Here is a 21,238-nt window from a genome sequence, read left to right as displayed (position 1 = left end):
TATCTTAACATTATTAGGGCATGGTCCTACTCCTACAATAGAACTAGTAGAGTACATAAAAAAAAACTAGCTCTAGACGCCGCGTAATCATTCATTCATTGTCATTATTTGGCAAAGGAATAATAATTCTCTTCTTTATTCTTCCATCAATTATTTCGTCCCTCCTTTCATTGAAATTAACCCGCACTTAGTTTGTCCTTTAATTACGGCGAAAAAGAGTTGAACTAAACTGAATAAAGTTGAGTTTTGTTAAACATAATACGGTAGAAATGTTGAATTGAGCTACTGAAATAAGTTAAATTGTAAAGAGACCAGATGAGTGAAGCTGAAATTAAGTCGGGAAGAGTAGGGCCTTAGTATGAATTTATCATATTCTTACCTTCACCTAGAGTTGGCCAACAATGCGGATCAGCTTGGCCCAGACCGTATTTCAGGCTAAAATGACAGCCCGTGTTCTAGCCAATATAGCTCGGTTCCAGTAGCTGGACGCTAGCGCCATCTTTCCCTTGGCCCGGCCCGGCCCGAGCCCAACACTATAAAGGTAAAAAATAAAGTAGGCCCAGCCCAAGTTGGGCCGCCATTTGTGGGTTGTGCCTGGGCCACACACTACTTTAAAAAAGAGTAGTATCATGCCCAAGTCTCTACTCTCGGCCCAGCCGCCCCTGCCCCGACCCAAGCTCAACCAGTAGTGGCCCGACTCTATGGCCATGCACCCCTACCATCACCCCCTTCGATTTTATTGGGAAAATTATAAGGATAATTATGTTTGTTGATGAAATTTGAACTTAACATTACACATTGTTTTACATAATAAACAAAATAAATATCTAAATTATTCGTACCGTGTGCTTATTGTACTTGTTCTTAATTAGATTAGATCTTTCTATTACAACATCATATAATTAATTATAACAAAATTTATAAAAGCTGAATAAATCCACGTCCGAGTGTCCGACTAAACACATTTTCGAAGAGTAGCCTCGTTCTTTTCTTTCATGTCTTATAAGGCAAGGTCGCAACCTTTATCAAGGTTCCAGTGATATTACAATAACTGAAAACCATAGTATGGAGTTCAATTATCATATAGAACTATCTCACATAAAATACAGCTAATCTCTTATATAAATCTGTTTTACACAAACATTACATAAATCATCGCTATATTATCATTCACTAATAACAAAATATTTTAACACATATTTGCATACCTAATTACTCCTGTTCACGTATTTTGTAGCAAAAAATCAAGTGATTGAAGACAAAGTATTTTACAAAATCAGATAATGATGAGTCATTTAAACGTCGATAAGATGACACGTTGGGCACGAGAAATCTAGATCGGATAATGGGACCTTTCGTAGTCGGCATTTGTCCCTTAAATGATAGGACCCTTTCTACATTGACTTACTCATCATTTATCAAACGTAGATACACGTAGATACACATGTTGTATACGTATGCCTCTATGTATTTTGTCAAATATAGGTCTATGTTCATTTCTTAATTCCTTGTGTTCCGGGTATAATTCCGGAAAGAATGATTAGAATTCACCCGTGGCATTGTAGAATAATGTCTTGAAATTTGAATCCTTCTTGCTTATATCGTCCCACTTTCCACCCGCAACAATGAACGAATCGAGGGCTTGGGCGTGTGCAAGCGTCTTTCACTCCGACGCTCAAGCTCGAAACTTAAAGGATTAAGCCGTGTTACTTGGCTAGATGCGTATTGTAGAGAGATAAGGAGATATTACTGGATGAATAGTGTATTTAGGTTATAATTGTGAGATCCTTTCCTCAATGAAGGTTGAGGAGTATTTATAGACTTTCACCTTTTGTCACGTAGTGGCCAAGTGGCCAAGTGGCTAGCGGTGGAAAGATCGATCTACCCCTCGGCCGAGGGACCTATGGCAGGCCGGCGGACAATGTTGACTCGCCGCCGAGGGGTCTTGGATATGAGTACGCGGATGTGTGTCCCATTGGCGAGTTGTCACGCCGAGACCCAGTGGCGGCAGCCGATGGGATGCATCGGCTAGGCTATCTAAGTCGTTGACTTCTTTGTGGATATCTTTGACCTTGCTCGGTGTGTTGACTTGGTCGGCGGTGCATATGCCCCATCAATTTGCCCCCAGCGTAGTCTATGCCGTGGTATGGGCTCCGATGTATGTTGAGCATGTATTCTGCACAAGTAATTTTTAGAAATTTTCAGCATCGGCTTCTTCTTGTGCATCGGTGTGGCTCTTGCTAGGCCGTGCCGTATACCATATCCTAGGCCGTGCCGTGTACCATATCCCCCCTCCACATGGATGCGTAGAGGGCACTCGATGTGGAAAAGAATATGACGCCGGCCGTGACCAAGGCCGAGAGTGCTTAGTTGATTTTGATTGCCCCGCGCGTGCTTCCTAGCTTGGTTGATCGGTGGCGCGGAGACCGGATACCTAGGAATTTGTTGAGGAAAATGAATAGTTGAAGGGATGTGAACGGGCGTGTTGAAGACGCTTGGTCACTGTTGCATTGATTGACGTTTAACTGTTGCGACGATTGACATTCCGTGGTTGCATGCTCGACACGTGTTTGCTCGTTGATTGGCTGTTGCTTCATGGGCTGTGCTCTGATTGGCCCTTTATTATGGGCTTTTTCCCTATAAATAGGGCAGTTTTTCCGTGATTTTGGTCACTAATTTCATTTTCTCAAATTTTCTTCAAAATTTCATCTTGCTCAATCAAGGGCTTCTTTTTCTTCCAATCTTCAGAGTTTTTGATCCGGCTAGCACTTTTTCCTTTGAAGGTAAACAAACGAATTTTTCTTTTCTTTGCTAGTAATTTGTTGTGAACATGTCTTCTCGCCGATCTTTGGACCTAGTGGGCCCGTGTCGGAGGGTCCTAGGTCTCCTTCTCCGCAGGTTGATCCTCGGATTCGGAGGAATGGGAGGATGAAGATTCTTGTGGCGATTTTGGTGATGATTTTGGTGAGGAGGAGGAAAGGCCTCGTCCTAATGAGAGGCGAAGACGTCATGGATCACGGTGATGCCTGTAAGGTTCGCCTTGACCGTGTTTGGTCCCATAAGCTTGCCGGTTGTTCCGTGAGAAACTTTTCGAGGGCCATTTTTTCTTCGGTAGTGGATACGAAATTGTCATCCCCGGGAGGGTCGGTCCGTCTGTTGTCCTCCGCCAGGCCACACCGGTGTGTACATGCGGCATTTGGAGTATGGTCTCCGGTTTCCCCTGAATGGGTATGTTATGGCCATAATTAAGGCCATGAACGTTGCCGTTGCCCAACTGCACCCGTTGGCCATGAGAACCATAATCGGTTTCGTCTGGCTTTGTCTCTTCAAGGGAGAGGCTCCGACGGTGAATTTATTCCGTCGACTTCATTATCTGAAACCATCAATCTCTGGCCGTGTCGGATGGTACAGCGTGCAAACGGAGCAAGGTTACGTCTCTGTTGACAAGCTCTCTTCTTGCAAGGACTGGCAGGGTCGGTGGGTGTACGTTAAGGTACCGGACGACTATCCGCCCCGCTCCTTCCCAAAGACCAGTTAATTTGCGGTGTGAGACTAGGGCGGAGCATGACGATGGGTCACCCGGAAACATCGAAAATGGATGCCGCAGGTCCATCCGAAGGAGGATGAGAGGTTGGCGATGAGGCTCTTCGAGGTGGACAAGAGTGGGGTGCCGAAAAGATGGATTCCCCCGACGCGAGATCATTCTCCGGGATGAGCCACTTTGCTACGTCGGCCTCATACCGCCCCGGCGCAGGGTGAGTGGGGTCGGTGTGAGGCCCGCCACCGCTCTCAATGCTCCTGTTTCCTCGGACTTCGATTTATTTCCTCTTCTTGATTCTTTGTTTCTTTTGCAGACCACTTCGGACCGGACCTATCTGAGGATCTTCTTCGGAGAATGGGGCTGCATAAAGACAAAACCGTTGCTAACTTGCATCCCAAGGCTCTGGCCCATGATCGCAGGACGTCGCCGAATGACCTCATGGAACAATGCCGTCAAGGGCTTGAACAAGGAGGAGGCGCAGCCGGTGATTAGCGGCGTAGTGCGTCGGACGCGGAAGACGGCGTCGAAACCGGTTTCAACTCCCGTCCTCTCCCCTAAGAAGGTGGAGATTGTTGATATTCCCCGATGAGGGGGACTCGATGCGGAGGGATCTCCCCTTATCCGTAGGAGGAAAAGGACGCTCTGCCGCCGGCAAGGAAGTGCCTTCTCCGCCAAGAAGGCCGGACATGGTATCCGTCTATCCCGTGGCTTAAACTTAGCCGTGCCATTAGGTGTTCCCGATAAGTCGGTTGATACTGATGCTTTAATTGAATTTTCGCAGATCGCCGCATCGGCCATCGCTCACGTTGGCGGCGGGCGGTGGGCTTCTCTCCGCATGTGCTCGCGATCGTGGCGCCACCGTCGATTCTTCATCCTGCGAAGGTTTCCTTCTCCCAGCCCAGACCGGGTGGCCAAAGTACCACCGCCGTTCCTCCCCCCGAAGGCTTCCGTCTCCCGGCTTATAGAGGAAGGCACAAAGGCGATTAGGGAGTCGGCGAGGTGGAACGTGGCTACGGGGCTCGCCTCAAGGAGCGAGGAGAGGTCATTGCTCGAGTCAAGCTTTCCGAGTGTAATGCCACTAAGCGGTGGTCGCGTCGGCGGGCGGCGAGTCTCCATAATGAGCGAAGCTCGGGGAGATGCCGAGAAGGCGCTCTTGGCGAGCGAAAGCTCCGGAGGACGCCGAAAAGGAGGTCCTTCTTGAGAGAGCTAAGGCCGAGGCTGCGAACCGAAGCCGCGAAGGCCGCTTTGGAGGAATGTAGCCTTGCTCGAAGCGTGCCGACCTCTGTCTCCAGCAGAAGGATCAATACGGGGGCATGTTTAAGGCCCAGCCGAGCCGATTCGTGGCAAAGAGGCCATCATCAAGCGCGAAGGAGGCGGACGTCGATATGCTCCAAACCGTCATGCTCCCCAAACTGTGCGCCGAGTTCCGGACTTGGCCGAAGATGCTTTGTCGGGGAAGTTATCGGGGAGCTTTTCCTCTTGATGGCTCCTTCCCGTGGGACAGTTCGACGTGCTTTTGATGACGAGTCGCGGCTAAGGAGAAAGCCGCGGTGGAGGCGGCCAAAGAGGCGGCGAAAGCGAAGATGGAGGGGGAGGCGGCCGCGGAGAAAGCGGCTCTTGCTGAGAGGGCTAGAGTGGCTAAGGAAGAGGCCGAAAGGATGAGGGCAGCTGAGGATGCCGAGGCCAAGGCTGAGGCTGCTAGAGAAGCTGTTTGGGTTGCCCATCAAAGATGCGACGCCGATATCGATGGCGAAAAAGAAAGCCTAGGAGAGCAAGTTTACAAAGAGATCTGTTTCACTCCTCACTAACATGTCTTTGCTTGATGAGAACAAGTTTACAAACCGATCGATTTCATTGTCCGTGGGCCAATTACTCGGCTCTTCCTTCCCGCTATTTCTTGGTATAATCGTAGCTTTTGCTTTTTGTACAACTTTTAGTAGGTTGTGTCTCGGATTATCCCCGCGGGGACGGCCGTCGTCTGTATTCTTCTCACTTGTAAATCTTGTAACTTATCTTCTAATAATAATTCGTTTCTTTCGCCTGCGGCCTGGCCGTGGTCTTTATCTCATCTCTGTCAGAGTTGTCTTCCTGTATTCTTAATTGAGCGCCCTTTTTTGTTTTCGCCTCGGCTTGGCCGGGACCGTTTTTGAGTGCGTATCTCAACTGTGTTTCAACGCTTCCAAGACACTGAATGTTTTTGCGAGTGTAATGTGCGATGGCTCTTGTTGGATTGATCCGGGAAGCGGCGTTGGTTCTTAATAGCGTGTTACGTGGCGTCTACCACTTGGGTGACTGCGACGACGGCGTCTACCTCTTGGGGTGATGCTAGTGGCGTTTACTACTTGGGGTGACTGCGGCGCCGTAGTTCTTCATAACGACCGCCGCTCTTGTCGGTATGACAGTGTGAGCCGGCGTCTGTTTCTTGATAGCGTGTTACGTGGCGTCTACCACTTGGGTAGCGACGGAGTCTACCTCTTGGGGTGACTGCCGTGGCGTCTACTACTTGGGGTGACTGCGACGGCGCTTGTATTTCTTCGCAACGACTTGCCGCTCTTGTCGGTATGACGGTGTGGCGGCGTCGGTATCTTGATAGCGTGTTACGTGGCGTCTACCACTTGGAGTATTGCGACGGAGTCTACCTCTTGGGGTGACTGCCGTGGCGTCTACTACTTGGGGTGACTGCGACGGCGCTGTAGTTCTTCATAACGACTGCCGCTCTTGTCGGTATGACAGTGTGAGCCGGCGTCGGTTTCTTGATAGCGTGTTACGTGGCGTCTACCACTTGGAGTGACTGCGACGGCGTCTACCTCTTGGGGTGACTGCCGTGGCGTCTACTACTTGGGTGACTGCGACGGCGTAGTTCTTCATAACGTTGCCCGCTCTTGTCGGTATGACAGTGTGGCCGCGTCGGTTTCTTGATAGCGTGTTACGTGGCGTCTACCACTTGGAGTGAGCTGACGGAGTCTACCTCTTGGGGTGGCTGCCGTGGCGTCTACTACTTGGGGTGATAACGGCAGCTGTATTTCTTCGCAACATTGCCGCTCTTGTCGGTATGACGTGTGGCGCGTCGGTATCTTGATAGCGTGTTACGTGGCGTCTACCACTTGGAGTGAGCGACGACGAGTCTACCTCTTGGGGTGACTGCTAGTGGCGTCTACTACTTGGGGTGATTGCGACAGCCATGTATTTCTTCGCAACGATCGCTCTTGTCGGTATGAGCGGTGTGAGCGGCGTCGGTATCTTGATAGCGTGTTACGTGGCGTCTACCACTTGGAGTGATTTGCTGACGGAGTCTACCTCTTGGGGTGACTGCCGTGGCGTCTACTACTTGGGGTGATTGTGACGTGTTGTATTTCTTCGCAACGATCGCCGCTCTTGTCGGTATGACAAAGTGTGAGCGGCGTCGGTATCTTGATAGCGTGTTACGCGCGTCTACCACTTGGAGTGATGCGACGGAGTCTACCTCTTGGGGTGATCTGCGTGCGTCTACTACTTGGGGTGACTGCGACGGCGCTAATGTCTTCGCAACGATTGCCGCTCTTGTCGGTATGACGGTGTGGCGGCGTCGGTATCTTGATAGATAAATCGATGGGAAAATTTCGCTTTGATCGAAGGCTTGATGGTTTCTCATTAGGTGAAAACATGCGTTGGGGTGTCCACAGATATTTTGGACACCTCCGCGGCTACATAAATTCTTACGAGATTACCGATGCCCTACTGGCTCATTACAGCGCACTTCCTCGGTCCCCTAGTTGTATCCATTTGGTCGTCCTCTGCCGCTGCAAGGACGGACTCTTCCCTTTTTCGGACTTTCTCGCCTCTTTGAGGGACTGCATGTTGCATCCTCGGGCAGCTATCTGGACGTTGATCACCTCATCCTTCTCGTCTTTGGAGACGAGCTTATGCGCTTCCCCCCGGTCCGAGACATACATCGGTGTTAGGGCCCGGATGGACATCACTGCGTCGGCCTCGCTTAGGGTGACCCGGCCTATGAGGACGTTGTATGCGGACGAGCCGTCGATGACCACAAACTCGGCTAGGACGTTCTTGGGCGACGTCTTTTCGCCGAATCTCACCGGAGCCTAATTGACCCCGATGGTACCAGGCGGCCCCGGAAAAAGTCAGTATAGCGGGTTGGTGCGAGGGCTTAAGTCTTTGATCTTCAAAGCCGAGGCCGAGGAAGCATTCTCTAAACATGATGTTCGTGTATGCGCCTGTGTCAATCAGGCACCTCTTGACCAGGTGGTTGGATATGTCTAAATTGACTACGAGCGGGTCGGGCGTGAGGGGCGATGACCCCTTCGTAGTCCTTTCTTCCAATAGTCATGTCGGGGATGCTTGCGGAGGGGATCCCTGAGTTGGGCACAAAGTTGATGGCCTGATATAGCTCGTTTAGGTGTCGTTTGTGCCCATGAGCGGACCCCGTTCTCGTTGCCCCGATGACAACGTGAATCACTCTATCCGTTCGAAAACGGACTTTTATCCGAACCGCGTCGGTCTTTTGGCCTTTTGCGACGTACTTGCCGAGGCTTCCTTCCGGATCGGTTCCTCTATGGCATTCTTCGGATGGCGGCGATCGTTGGTTAAATGGCGGTGTGGCCGTGGTACTCACGATCGGCTCGTGTCACCGTCATTTTTTGGCTTGGGGGTCTCTCCCACTTCGGCCCTCGTTTTTGCTCGGGCGAAGACCTCGGCGGGCGATACGACGAGGGGGGTTTTTTCACTATACCGCCTCTGGTGGTACGTTCCCGAATTCCACCCGGCGCCCACCGAGTCTTGCCTCCGGTCGGATCTGTCCGACCGTGATCTGTTATTCTCACGGCGTTTTCCATCGGACCGCGAACCGTTGTTGTCGCGGCGTTCTTCGTCTGCGGTCTGCCGGTGACTCCTCTTTCTCGAGTGCTCGGCTTGCCGGGATCTACCCAGTCTTGTGATAGTCTTCTACCTTGATGGCCTGGTCGGCCGCCTTCCTGCGGCGTCCCAGCCTAGGCCTCCGCTCTTGATGAGCTCGTTTTTTAAGGCTCCCCTCGGGAGGCCCTTCATCAGCGCGAAGGCCGCCAGCTCGGGATTAATTTCTCGAATCTGCTGGACCTTTCCATCAAACCTCTTCACGTAGCTTCGGAGAGACTCGCCCCCCTCCTGTCTGATAGTTAGGAGGTCGGAGGTCTCTACGGCCCTTCTCTTATTGCAGGAGTACTGGGTTAGGAAAGCGCCCTTCAGGTCGGCGTAGTAGTACACCGAGCCATCGGGAAGCCCTTTGTACCAGCTCTGAGCCATCCCATGCAGGGTTGTTGGGAAAATTCGGCACCAGACCTCGTCGGGCTGCTCCCATACCGACATGTAAGACTCGAAAGCCTCAGCGTGGTCGGCTGGATCGCTATCCCCCTTGTATGATAGGGGTGGCAGTTTTAGCTTGTTTGGCACCGGACTTCTAGGACGTAGGCGTTGAGGGTTGCCGACCACGTGTTGAATGACACGTGGCGATCGGCTCCTCGCATCCCTATCCGGGCTTCTCCCCTCGTAGCGGGAGGGGCTCCTTCTTCGACTATGACTCCTTCTCCAACTCTGCCGAGTCGGACTCCTGCGCTCCTTTGGGGTATGCCTCGTTCGTGTGGCGGGGACGCTGTCCTTCCGCGAGTGCGGGAAGGACTTAGGTCTACCGCGCCCACTTTGGGCTCCCAGGCGTCTTGACTGGGTCAACTTCTCCTAGTGCTCCGTTCGATTTCTCGAGTCACGTTTTGGGCCCCGGTCTCCCAGGGTGGTTTCCGCCGCTCTTGTCGGTGTGACGGTGTGAGCGAGCAGACGCATTGCTAATTAGGTCCGGACCATTTTCGGTTTTTATGTCAACCACATGTCCCATGATGGTGACTGGTTGGTTGCGGCGATTGTCTGGTATTATCGGCATCCCGAACTCCGGTTGGATTACTCCGCCGGTGGAGGGCGCTCGACTCGACTTGTTGAAGGTATCATCCGGTGGAGGGCTCGTCGATTCGAACACCTCTTCTTTGTTTTGACATTTTCTTAGCTTTTTGGGTGGGTTTTTGTTGTTTTTTTTTTTTTTTTTTTTGGGAATGAATGTGACTAGCTTCTAGTGTCTTTCCCCACGACGGCGCCAATTGTTCCTGGTATAATTCCGGAGCGATGATTAGTTACCACCCGTGGCTTGTAGAATAATGTCTTGAGCTGAATCCTTCTTGCTTATATCGTCCCACTCGGCCTCACCGCAACAATGAACAATCGAGGGCTTGGCCGTGTGCCAAGCGTACTCACTCCGACGCTCAAGTCGGTAAACTTAAAGGATTAAGCTTTGTGTTACTTGGCTAGATGCGTATTGTAGAGAGATAAAGGAGATATTACCAGATGAATAGTGTATTTAGGTTATAATTGTGAGATCCTTTCCTCAACGATGAAGGTTGAGGAGTATTTATAGACTTTCACCTTTTGTCACGTAGTGGCCAGTGGCCAAGTGGCTAGCGGTGGAAAGATCGATCTACCCCTCGGCCGAGGGACCTATGGCGGCGGCGGACAATGTTGACTCGCCGCCGGGGGCTTGGATATGAGTACGCGGATGTGTGTCCCTACCGGCGTGTTGTCACGCCGAGACCCAGTGGCAGCCATGGGATGCATCGGCTAGGCTATCTAAGTCGTTGACTTCTTTGTGGATATCTTTGACCTTGCTCGGTGTGTTGACTTGACTCTCAATGGTGCTGAATATCTTTGTCATCACCTTTGGGATAATTTATTTATACTACTTGCAATTATACGCGTAAATACTAATTAAGGAGAAAATCGCATTTGTTATACATTGTAGTATATTGTAATTAATTAATGCTGTAAAATCACGTTGTTAAGTTTTGAATGATAATGGTAAACAACGGGTTACTATTAATAAAAGCAGGAAACAAAAGAAAAGAAGATCATGCTTACCAGGTTATGATAGATTCAAAAAACTTACTTTTTAAAATATCGATGAAAACAAGCAAAAAAAAAATACTAAAAAAATACTTGTAATTAGACCTTAGCTTTTATTACAATTACTGGTTAGGATTCGTAGTTACGAGCAAAAACTTTTATCCCGATTAATATATTAAGATAACCTAAAAAAAACGTAAAATTGTACTTCGTAACTAAAAATTTAAATATTTCCATAGCTTAAGGGTTGATCACCTCTTACTAAACCCCTTGGCCCACTAATATCGACCTAACTATGGCAAATAACTTATTGAACTTGACTAGTAAGGTTGATAATACTAATTTTTTAACGTGTGGCTTGATTGAACACAACTAAGAAGTCTGATAAGTTTTCAATATTTTTAAGATTCCTTAACTAAAAATGGTAACAATGAGTATATATATATTTCAATTTCTCTCAACGGTTTTTTTAATGTGTGCAGTGTGCTATTACAAAAACCGTAATCTTAAAACGGTGATAAATAATTCGATTTTATATTAAGCTTAATATAAAACCGTCTTACAAAAGTCTTTCGCGACAAAAAAAAAAAAAAAAAAAAAAAAAAAAAAAAAGATAATGAGAAATTGAAGAGCAAACGAACAAAATAAGAATATTCGAGTATATCCAGAAACAACTACTCTAAGAAAAATGATTAAGTAAAACTGACGTGGAAAATAGCTGTATTAAGTCCACAATATTAGCACACTACACACCTATGTCTAACCCATATGCGCGGCGACTCGTTGGTCCATGTTGTCACTTCCGTAGGCCCCACGTTTTCCGATATATAAACACCCTTCAACTCCAACATAATCACATACAAAAATATACACGTGGCCGACCTCATTCTTCCTTCTCAATAATTTTAATTATAATTTAATTATTTATTTGTTTATGGCAATTACCGGAGTTCCGGGGAGGTTTTCCGCTAGTCGGAGAATTCTCACGTATGAGAATTCTGGCCGACAGCCTGAGTATTCGGACGAGCTTACTGTAAGCTCGTCCGATTCCGTGTTTGGGTTTTTAGAGGGGTCGGTTGAGAGTACGGGTAGTCGGGATGGTATTATTGATGATGATATGTTTGGTATGGAGGAAGAGAATTGTGAGAGTACGTTTGAAGAGAATAAGACTTTTTGGGAAAATCAACACGATCAATTAAAGGTATATATATATTTCATTAAATTGTATACGTTTTTTTGAATTCTCGTAACATGTTCTCCAGACGTATATAATTCGCTTGAATTGAGAGAGTAATAAACATTTCCGACAATTTTATCGTGAATTTAACGTAATTTTAATGTAAATCCGTATTTGATATATTTTTGAATTGGGTTAAAGCGAGTTAGGGTCTCGATACGAGTAGATCATGTTTAAAATATCAAAAGATCAATGTATTTTTAGATAAAGGTTATCGTGAATTTAACGTAATTTTAATGTAAATCCGTATTTGATATATTTTTGAATTGGGTTAAAGCGAGTTAGGGTCTCGATACGAGTAGATCATGTTTAAAATATCAAAAGATCAATGTATTTTTAGATAAAGGAAAATGATAAATACAGCCCTTAGAGCTGTATTTAAGGTGCTAAAAAAGGAATAAAAATCTTAATTCAAGCATTAATGACATCAATTTACGCGTAATTATGTCTTAAATAACTAATTTAATTCCATTTTGGGAAGTAATTTAGTTCTTAAATAAGCCCTTAGGGCTGTATTTATCATTACCGTTAATATTGGAGCTTTATTAACGTGAGCCCCTTAGAGGGCACATATTAGAAAAAACGTTAATATTGGAAATTGGTTAAATGAACAGGCGACATTGTGCCGCACGACGTCAATAGAAACGGGAATCAGAAACGTAACAAGAGAGGCCGTACAAGAATTGAAAGCACAAGGGAATTATTGTAAATGTAACAAAACGACGTCGGAGAAGGGTTGCCGGAATTGCCTAATGAGAGAGGTGTCTTGTAGACTGAATAACGCCGGTTACAACGCCGCGATTTGTCGGTCCAAGTGGAAGAGCTCTCCGGACATCCCTTCCGGTAAGAAACCTTCATTCATATAATTGGTAAAATAACTTTTAAGTAAGTATTTTAAGTTAATTAATCATTATTTCGACTTTATGACGAGGTAAATTACAATTTTATGTTCGGATTACTAAGCATATGTTACGAGACCTGTATAAAAACAAAAAACTGAAGAGAATCTCAAGTTTTAGTAAATACTTTGTCTGTTCTATTTATTTATGGATTTACCATTTTTATTCTTTGTAAATAAATAATTGAGACGGAGAAAGTAACTATTTCCGACTCAAATTGCGTTACATAGATTGAATGGTCAAGATAGGGGGTTAAGCTAAGTCACAAGATATTGTAGTGCAAATTGGTAGTTTTTTGAGCTGGCTATGTGTCATTTGGTAGGTGTTTTTGACCAAGTTTAGATCGAAATCTTCTTTAACGAGTATATACAAACATATCTTGTTTTAACCTTGTTTTAGATCACTAGACTATTCTTTAATTTTGTTTTTTTTTCTAAGCTAATATTGGAATATTAGTTGAATGGTAGCCTCAACTTGAGATGCAAGATTTGTACAATATGTTGCCCTCCTCAACTCCTATGTCCTTGTCACCATGATGTGCACACCATTTTTTTAAAATTTAACATAATATTTCGACATCAGATACGGGATATTTTATTTGTTTCAGTCATTTATTTAAACATCTATTGTAAAGAGAAAATGAGATAAATAATTAACTGAGACGGTTTAAAGTATTTTTCATTAAAATATAGAACATATCATTGAGGTGGGTAGGGTATGTTTGGAAGGTATTTGTGTTTGTCATGATCGTCGAGACAATGATCAAATTCTTTTGAATGATGTAGAAGTTTGTCGAAAATTAGCTAAGACAAACGAAATTCATATCTTGCCTAAATATTTGTGGTTACGTGATGGTCAATTAGGTAGGTATTACTAACTTGGTGGTTTAAAATTAATCTTCAATCGAAATTTAAAATAATAATAATAAAAAAAAGTATCGGATTTGTTTTACTCAATTTAGTTTGATTTAATCATGTTCAGGTGAACACACATTCCTGGATGTAATCGACAACTCAAACCCAGCCAAGGGAGAAATCAGAGTAGTCATCGAATTAAACTTCAGAGCAGAGTTCGAGATGGCAAGAGCAAGCGAAGAATACAACCAACTAATCAACCGACTACCTGAAATCTTCGTAGCAAAAATCGAGAGATTAAAAGTGTTAATCAAAATCTTGTGTAAGGCGGCGAAGAAATGCATGGAAGGGAAGAAAATGCATATAGGTCCATGGAGGAAACAAAAATACATGCAAGCAAAATGGTTAAATTCTAATTATGAAAGAATAATAACTCAAGTTAATTTGCAATTAAATTATGCAAATTTTGAACAAATTAGTAAGCCTAAGAAGGCTTCTATGCTTACTATAGCTTTGTTGGATACGCCACGTAAAGCGGTCGCGGCAGCTTAAGTTATGTCGTTTTGTTTGAAATGTGTTGTCGTTTTGTGGCTTTTGTAGAAGTGTGTAATATAGGTAGTTGTAGAAGTGTTTTATTAGGTAGGAATGTGTTTGATCACTTGATGCCAACAATGGCTATAGTTTAGTATGATCTTGTTGTTTTTCTATATAAAATTAAATGTGATTTTGTAGTTTAAGTTTATGTGAGATACTCACTCGATGTTTAATATTTAAACAAAAAAGTATTACCGTTGGTAATAAAATGATCGCTAATATTATGAAAACAAAAAGGTTCCTCATTTGATTCACATAGCGTTTCAGGAGAGATGTTGGGTTGATCGTTACAGAAAGAAATCGATAAGAATACAATAAGCCTTATGTAAAATCGTTTATATTCAGAAATCAGAATCATTTTTAGACTATTTAAACTTATTATTAGCATATGATAATTAAATTTAATCGATGAATCGTGTTATAATCGAACATGAATTGTAATGTGGATATTGCTTAGTATTATAAGGATGTTAGATGATTATTTGGAAGAAAGAGGTAGGATTCACATGAATGGTTTAAACGTAATTAAGAGTGTGTTTGGATACATGAATTCTGAAGGTTAAAGAGTGTTGGAATAAGCCAAAAGGGAGGGGAGTCTCTTAAGGTATAATAATGTGATTCGGCCGACCAATCTGTATGGATCAATAGATAGTCAAGACTAATTATCAACGTTATTTGGTAATGTGTCGACGTTCTAAAACACGGCCCTTTGGAAATGATATACTTTGAAGTTGGGCCTATAGTTCTACTAGCCATATGGACCTATTAGTTAAAGTTGGTTATGGGCTTGGCCTTCCTGGAATGAGAGTTTTGGAGTTGGGCCTAGAGTTCTACTAGCTTTATGGGCCTGTTAGTTCAAATTGTTTACCAGCTTACACATTTTATTCTTTCATATGAATACATGATCATAGTAGAACTGTCTATAATCAATAGTCTCTACACTGCAATAATGAAAGGTTGGTGAACCTTCCCCGCGACCCCGCCTACCCCAGCCGAGCCCTAACTCTAATTAATTAGTAGCGGAATTAGAACTAGTTACAATTTACTCCCTTCTATCCAAACCAAATGTTACATTTGACTTCTTGACACTATTCATGATTGTAGAGAATATTTGGTATTATTAGTAATGTATAAGAGAAAACAAAGTTATGTGAGATCTTGTTTGATTCGTCGTCATGAATGCTATAAGAATATCAATTTTTTATAATTTTTATTAATGTGTAATTAAAGATATTCACGTTGCAAAACGCGTATCGGCAAGCATAATAAAGTAAAATGTAACATTTGGTTTGGATGAGAGGGAGTACAAGGCAAGCTAATAATTCAACTAGTTTAGATCCCGCGCAATAAATGCGCGGTATTTATAGAATTTTTATTTTTACATTATTTAATTAGGTTAGACCCCGTGCATTAAATACACGGCTTATATTTTTTTTTTTTTACTAAATTAGATATATGACAGTGGTATCTTATTAGTTGTTCCTTTTTCTCATCATTGCATTTTGCTTTGAAAAATAAAAAGTTGAAACTGAAAAGTAATTAAAAGAATTGAGTAGCATGTTGAAATATATTTTTGTAAATAATATCTTTTTTATAACGCAAATTTAATGATTCCAATTTATAAATTTTCTCTTTTTTTTTTGTCCCGAAAGTAATTAAAACGATTTATAATTTTGTTTTATACATAGTATATGAGTCAAATCATTTTCAAATAATAGAATCATTAAAATATTTAATAAATCATAGTTTGGTACAATTTTTTGTTAAAAGATTATAGATTAGAGTTTGTCAAAAATATATAATTTGATGAAAAGATTAATTTTAATGAAAAGATAATAGGTTAATGAAATAAATTATTATGATTATTAGTTACCTTACTTAGTTAATTACATAAGTATTATTAGTTACCTTATTTAGAAAGATGCTTTTTGGAGGAAAAATTTGTGAGGTTGCTTATTCATTTAGTAAATAGGGGATGAGGTAAATTTTAAAAAAGAATTAAAATAAGAATTTCAATTTTTTTCCCAATAGCTCGAGAGCATAACCTACCACCTCAATTAGCCCTCTTAGTTCGTTATACACTTCAATTTCAGCCGTTCGGAAGGTCGTACCGGACACTGTTTCTTTTTCTCCCTGTTTTTCAATCACGCGTCCGAGCTCATTTCACGAATCAATCTGTTCGATTTCAGGAATCAACCTGTTCGATTTCAGGCTCAATTAACGAGCTTTAACACATTTTTCACGATAATCCGAGTTTCGGCGAATGCTGGTTTGTGACACACCGGCATCCCCAAATGTCTTCCGTTGGTGCTCAAACTTTGCATGGCCGCTTTATCTGACCCGAGGAACTTTCTATGTGATTTCCGGAGAATTTTTTTCCGGGACCCCGGAATCCCGAAAAACCGTGTATTATACACTTCAATTTCAGCCGTTCGGAAGGTCGTACCGGACCCTGTTTATTTTTCTCCCGGTTTTTCAATCACGCGTCCGAGCTCATTTCAGGAATCATCCCGTTCGATTTCAACCTCAAATAACGAGCTTTAACACAATTTTCACGATAATCCGAGTTTCGGCGAATGCTGGTTTGTGGCACACCGGCATCCCCAAATGTCATCCGTTGGTGCTCAAACTTTGCGTGGCCGCTTTATCCGACCCGAAGAACTTTCTATGTGATTTCCGGAGAATTTTGTTCTGGGACCCCGGAATCCCGAAAAACCGTGTATTATACACTTCAATTTCAGTCGTTCGGAAGGTCGTACCGGACCCAGTTTCTTTTTCTCCCTGTTTTTCAATCACGCGTCCGAGCTCATTTCAGGAATAAATCTGTTCGACTTCAGGAATCAACCTGTTCGATTTCAGGCTCAAATAACGAGCTTTAACACATTTTTCACGATAATCCGAGTTTCGGCGAATGCTGGTTTGTGGCACACCGGCATCCCCAAATGTCTTCCGTTGGTGCTCAAACTTTGCGTGGCCGCTTTATCTGACCCGAGGAACTTTCTATATGATTTCCGGAGAATTTTGTTCCGGGACCCCTAATCCCGAAAACCGTGTATTATACACTTCAATTTCGACCGCTCGGAAGGTCGTATCGAACCCCTGTTTCTTTTTCTCCCTGTTTTTCAATCACGCGTCCGAGCTCATTTCAGGAATCAACCTGTTCGATTTCAGCCTCAAATAACGAGCTTTAAAACATTTTTCACGATAATCCGAGTTTCGGCGAATGCTGGTTTGTGGCACACCGGCACCCCCAAATGTCTTCCGTTGGTGCTCAAACTTTGGTGGCCGCTTTATCCGACCCGAGGAACTTTCTATGTCATTTCCGGAGAATTTTGTTCCGGGACCCCGAAATCCCGAAAAACCGTGTATTATACACTTCAATTTCAGCCGTTCGGAAGGTCGTACCGGTCCCTGTTTCTTTTTCTCCCTGTTTTTACTCACGCGTCCGAGCTCATTTCAGGAATCAACCTGTTCGATTTGAGCCTCAAATAACGAGCTTTAACACATTTTTTACGATAATCCGAGTTTCGGCGAATGCTGGTTTGTGGCACACCGGAACCCCCAAATGTTTTCCGTTGGTGCTCAAACTTTGCATGGCCGCTTTATCTGATCCGAGGAACTTTCTATGTGATTTCCGGAGAATTTTGTTCCGGGACCTCGGAATCCCGAAAAACCGTGTATTATACACTTCAATTTCAGCCGTTCGGAAGGTCGTACCGGACCCTGTTTCTTTTTCTCCCTGTTTTTCAATCACGCGTCCGATCTCATTTCAGGAATCAACCTGTTCGATTTCAGGCTCAAATAACGAGCTTTATCACATTTTTCACGATAATCCGAGTTTCGGCGAATGCTGGTTTGTGGCACAACGGCATCCCCAAATGTCGTCCGTCGGTGCTCAAACTTTGCGTGGCCGCTTTATCTGACACGAGGAACTTTCGATGTGATTTCCGGAGAATTTTGTTCCGGGACCACGGAATCCCGAAAAACCGTGTATTATACACTTCAATTTCAAATAGTTCGGAAGGTCGTGCGGACCCCTGTTTCTTTTTCTCCCTGTTTTTCAATCACGCGTCCGAGCTCATTTCAGGAATCAACCTGTTCGATTTCAGCCTCAAATAACGAGCTTTAACACATTTTTCACGATAATCCGAGTTTCGGCGAATACTGGTTTGTGGCTCACCGGCATCCCCAAATGTCTTCCGTTGGTGCTCAAACATTGCGTGGCCGCTTTATCTGACCCGAGGAACATTCTATGTGAATTCCGTAGAATTTTGTTCCGGGACCCCGGAATCCCGAAAAACCGTGTATTATACACTTCAATTTCAGCCGTTCGGAAGGTCGTATCGGACCCTGTTTCTTTTTCTCCCTGTTTTTCAATCACGCGTCCGAGCTCATTTCAGGAATTAATCTGTTCGATTTCAGGAATCAACCTGTTCGATTTCAGGCTCAAATAACGAGCTTTAACACATTTTTCACGATAATCCGAGTTTCGGCGAATGCTGGTTTGTGGCACACCGGCATCCCCAAATGTCTTCCGTCGGTGCTCAAACTTTGCGTGGCCGCTTTATCTGACCCGAGGAACTTTCGATGTGATTTCCGGAGAATTTTGTTCCGGGACCACGTGATCCCGAAAAACCGTGTATTATACACTTCAATTTCAGCCAGTCGGAAGGTCGTACCGGACGCTGTTTCTTTTTCTCCCCGTTTTTCACTCACTCGTCCGTGCTCATTTCAAGAATCAACCTGTTCGATTTCAGCCTCAAATAACGAGCTTTTACACATTTTTCACGATAATCCGAGTTTCGGCGAATACTGGTTTGTGGCTCCCCGGCATCCCCAAATGTCTTCCGTTGGTGCTCAAACTTTGCGTGGCCGCTTTATCTGACCCGAGGAACTTTCTAAGTGATATCCGGAGAATTTTGTTCCGGGACCCCGGAATCCCGAAAAACCGTGTATTATACACTTCAATTTCAGCCGTTCGGAAGGTCGTACCGGACCCTGTTTCTTTTTCTCCCTGTTTTTCAATCACGCGTCCGAGCTCATTTCAGGAATCAACCTGTTCGATTTCAGCCTCAAATAACGAGTTGTAACACATTTTTCCCGATAATCCGAGTTTCGGCGAATGCTGGTTTGTGGCACACCGGCATCCCCAAATGTCTTCCGTCGGTGCTCAAACTTTGCGTGGCCGCTTTATCTGACCCGAGGAACTTTCGATGTGATTTCCGGAGAATTTTGTTCCGGGACCACGGAATCCCGAAAAACCGTGTATTATACACTTCAATTTCAAATAGTTAGGAAGGTCGTACCGAACCCTGTTTCTTTTTCTCCCTGTTTTTCAATTACGCGTCCGAGCTCATTTCAGGAATCAACCTGTTCGATTTCAGCCTCAAATAACGAGCTTTAAAACATTTTTCACGATAATCCGAGTTTCGGCGAATGCTGGTTTATGGCACACCGGTATCCCCAAATGTCTTCCGTTGGTGCTCAAACTTTGTTGGCCGCTTTATCTGACCCGAGGAACTTTCTATGTCATTTCCGGAGAATTTTGTTCCGGGACCCCGAAATCCCGAAAAACCGTGTATTATACACTTCAATTTCAGCCGTTCGGAAGGTCGTACCGGACCTAGTTTCTTTTTTCTCCCTGTTTTTCAATCACGCGTCCGAGCTCATTTCAGGAATCAATCTGTTCGACTTCAGGAATCAACCTGTTCGATTTCAGGCTCAAATAACGAGCTTTAACACATTTTTCACGATAATCCGAGTTTCGGCGAATGCTGGTTTGGGGCACACCGGCATCTCCAAATGTCTTCCGTTGGTGCTCAAACTTTGCGTGGCCGCTTTATCTGACCCGAGAAAACTTTCTATGTGATTTCCGGAGAATTTTTTTCCGGGACCCCTGAATCCCGAAAAACCGTGTATTATACACTTCAATTTCAGCCGTTCGAAAGGTCGTACCGGACCCTGTTTATTTTTCTCCCGGTTTTTCAATCACGCGTCCGAGCTCATTTCAGGAATCATCCCGTTCGATTTCAACCTCAAATAACGAGCTTTAACACAATTTTCACGATAATCCGAGTTTCGGCGAATGCTGGTTTGTGGCACACCGGCATCCCCAAATGTCATCCGTTGGTGCTCAAACTTTGCGTGGCCGCTTTATCCGACCCGAAGAACTTTCTATGTGATTTCCGGAGAATTTTGTTCTGGGACCCGGAATCCCGAAAACCGTGTATTATACACTTCAATTTCATCGTTCGGAAGGTCGTGCGGACCCGTTTCTTTTTCTCCCGTTTTTCAATCACGCGTCCGAGCTCATTTCAGAATAAATCTGTCGACTTCGAAATCAACCTGTTCGATTTCAGGCTCAAATAACGAGCTTTAACACATTTTTCACGATAATCCGAGTTTCGGCGAATGCTGGTTTGTGGCACACCGGCATCCCCAAATGTCTTCCGTTGGTGCTCAAACTTTGCGTGGCCGCTTTATCTGACCCGAGGAACTTTCTATATGATTTCCGAGAATTTTGTTCCGGACCCCGAATCCCGAAAACCGTGTATTATACACTTCAATTTCAAATGCTTCGGAAGGTCGTATCAACCCTGTTTCTTTTTCTCCCGTTTTTCAATTACGCGTCCGAGCTCATTTCAGAATCAACTGCTCGATTTCACCTCAAATAACGAGCTTTAAAACATTTTTCACGATAATCCGAGTTTCGCGAATCTTTGGTTTGGGCACACCGGTATCCCCAAATGTCTTCCGTTGGTGCTCAAACTTTTGGTGGCCGCTTTATCCGACCCGAGGAACTTTCTATGTCATTTCCGGAGAATTTTGTTCCAGGACCCCGAAATCCCGAAAACCGTGTATTATACACTTCAATTCAATTTCACTTCGGAAGGTCGTCACGGACCTAGTTTCTTTTTCTCCTCGTTTTTCAATCACGCGTCCGAGCTCATTTCAGGAATCAATCTGTTCGACTTCAGGAATCAACCTGTTCGATTTCAGGCTCAAATAACGAGCTTTAACACATTTTTCACGATAATCCGAGTTTCGCGAATGCTGGTTTGTGGCACACCGGCATCCCCAAATGTCTTCCGTTGGTGCTCAAACTTTGCGTGGCCGCTTTATCTGACCCGAGGAACTTTCTATGTGATTTCCAGAGAATTTTGTTACGGGACCCCGGAATCCCGAAAACCGTGTATTATAT

The 21,238-nt window shown here is 44.4% G+C and overlaps 1 protein-coding gene across 1 annotated transcript; it reads left to right on the top strand.

The window, feature by feature from the left end:
* Window positions 1-11,213: 11,213 nt before the first annotated feature.
* Window positions 11,214-14,180, top strand: LOC141637846 (uncharacterized). Its single transcript, XM_074447267.1, has 3 exons — window positions 11,214-11,654; window positions 12,305-12,533; window positions 13,571-14,180. The coding sequence occupies exons 1-3, from the start codon at window positions 11,388-11,390 to the stop codon at window positions 13,993-13,995; spliced, it is 921 nt and encodes a 306-aa protein (XP_074303368.1). The 5' UTR covers window positions 11,214-11,387; the 3' UTR covers window positions 13,996-14,180.
* Window positions 14,181-21,238: the final 7,058 nt, after the last annotated feature.

The sequence above is a fragment of the Silene latifolia genome, unplaced genomic scaffold (assembly GCF_048544455.1).
Source record: "Silene latifolia isolate original U9 population unplaced genomic scaffold, ASM4854445v1 scaffold_150, whole genome shotgun sequence".
NCBI classification, from domain to species: domain Eukaryota; kingdom Viridiplantae; phylum Streptophyta; class Magnoliopsida; order Caryophyllales; family Caryophyllaceae; genus Silene; species Silene latifolia.
Note: the sequence above shows the minus strand (reverse complement) of the source record. Positions and strands in the feature narration are given on the sequence as shown.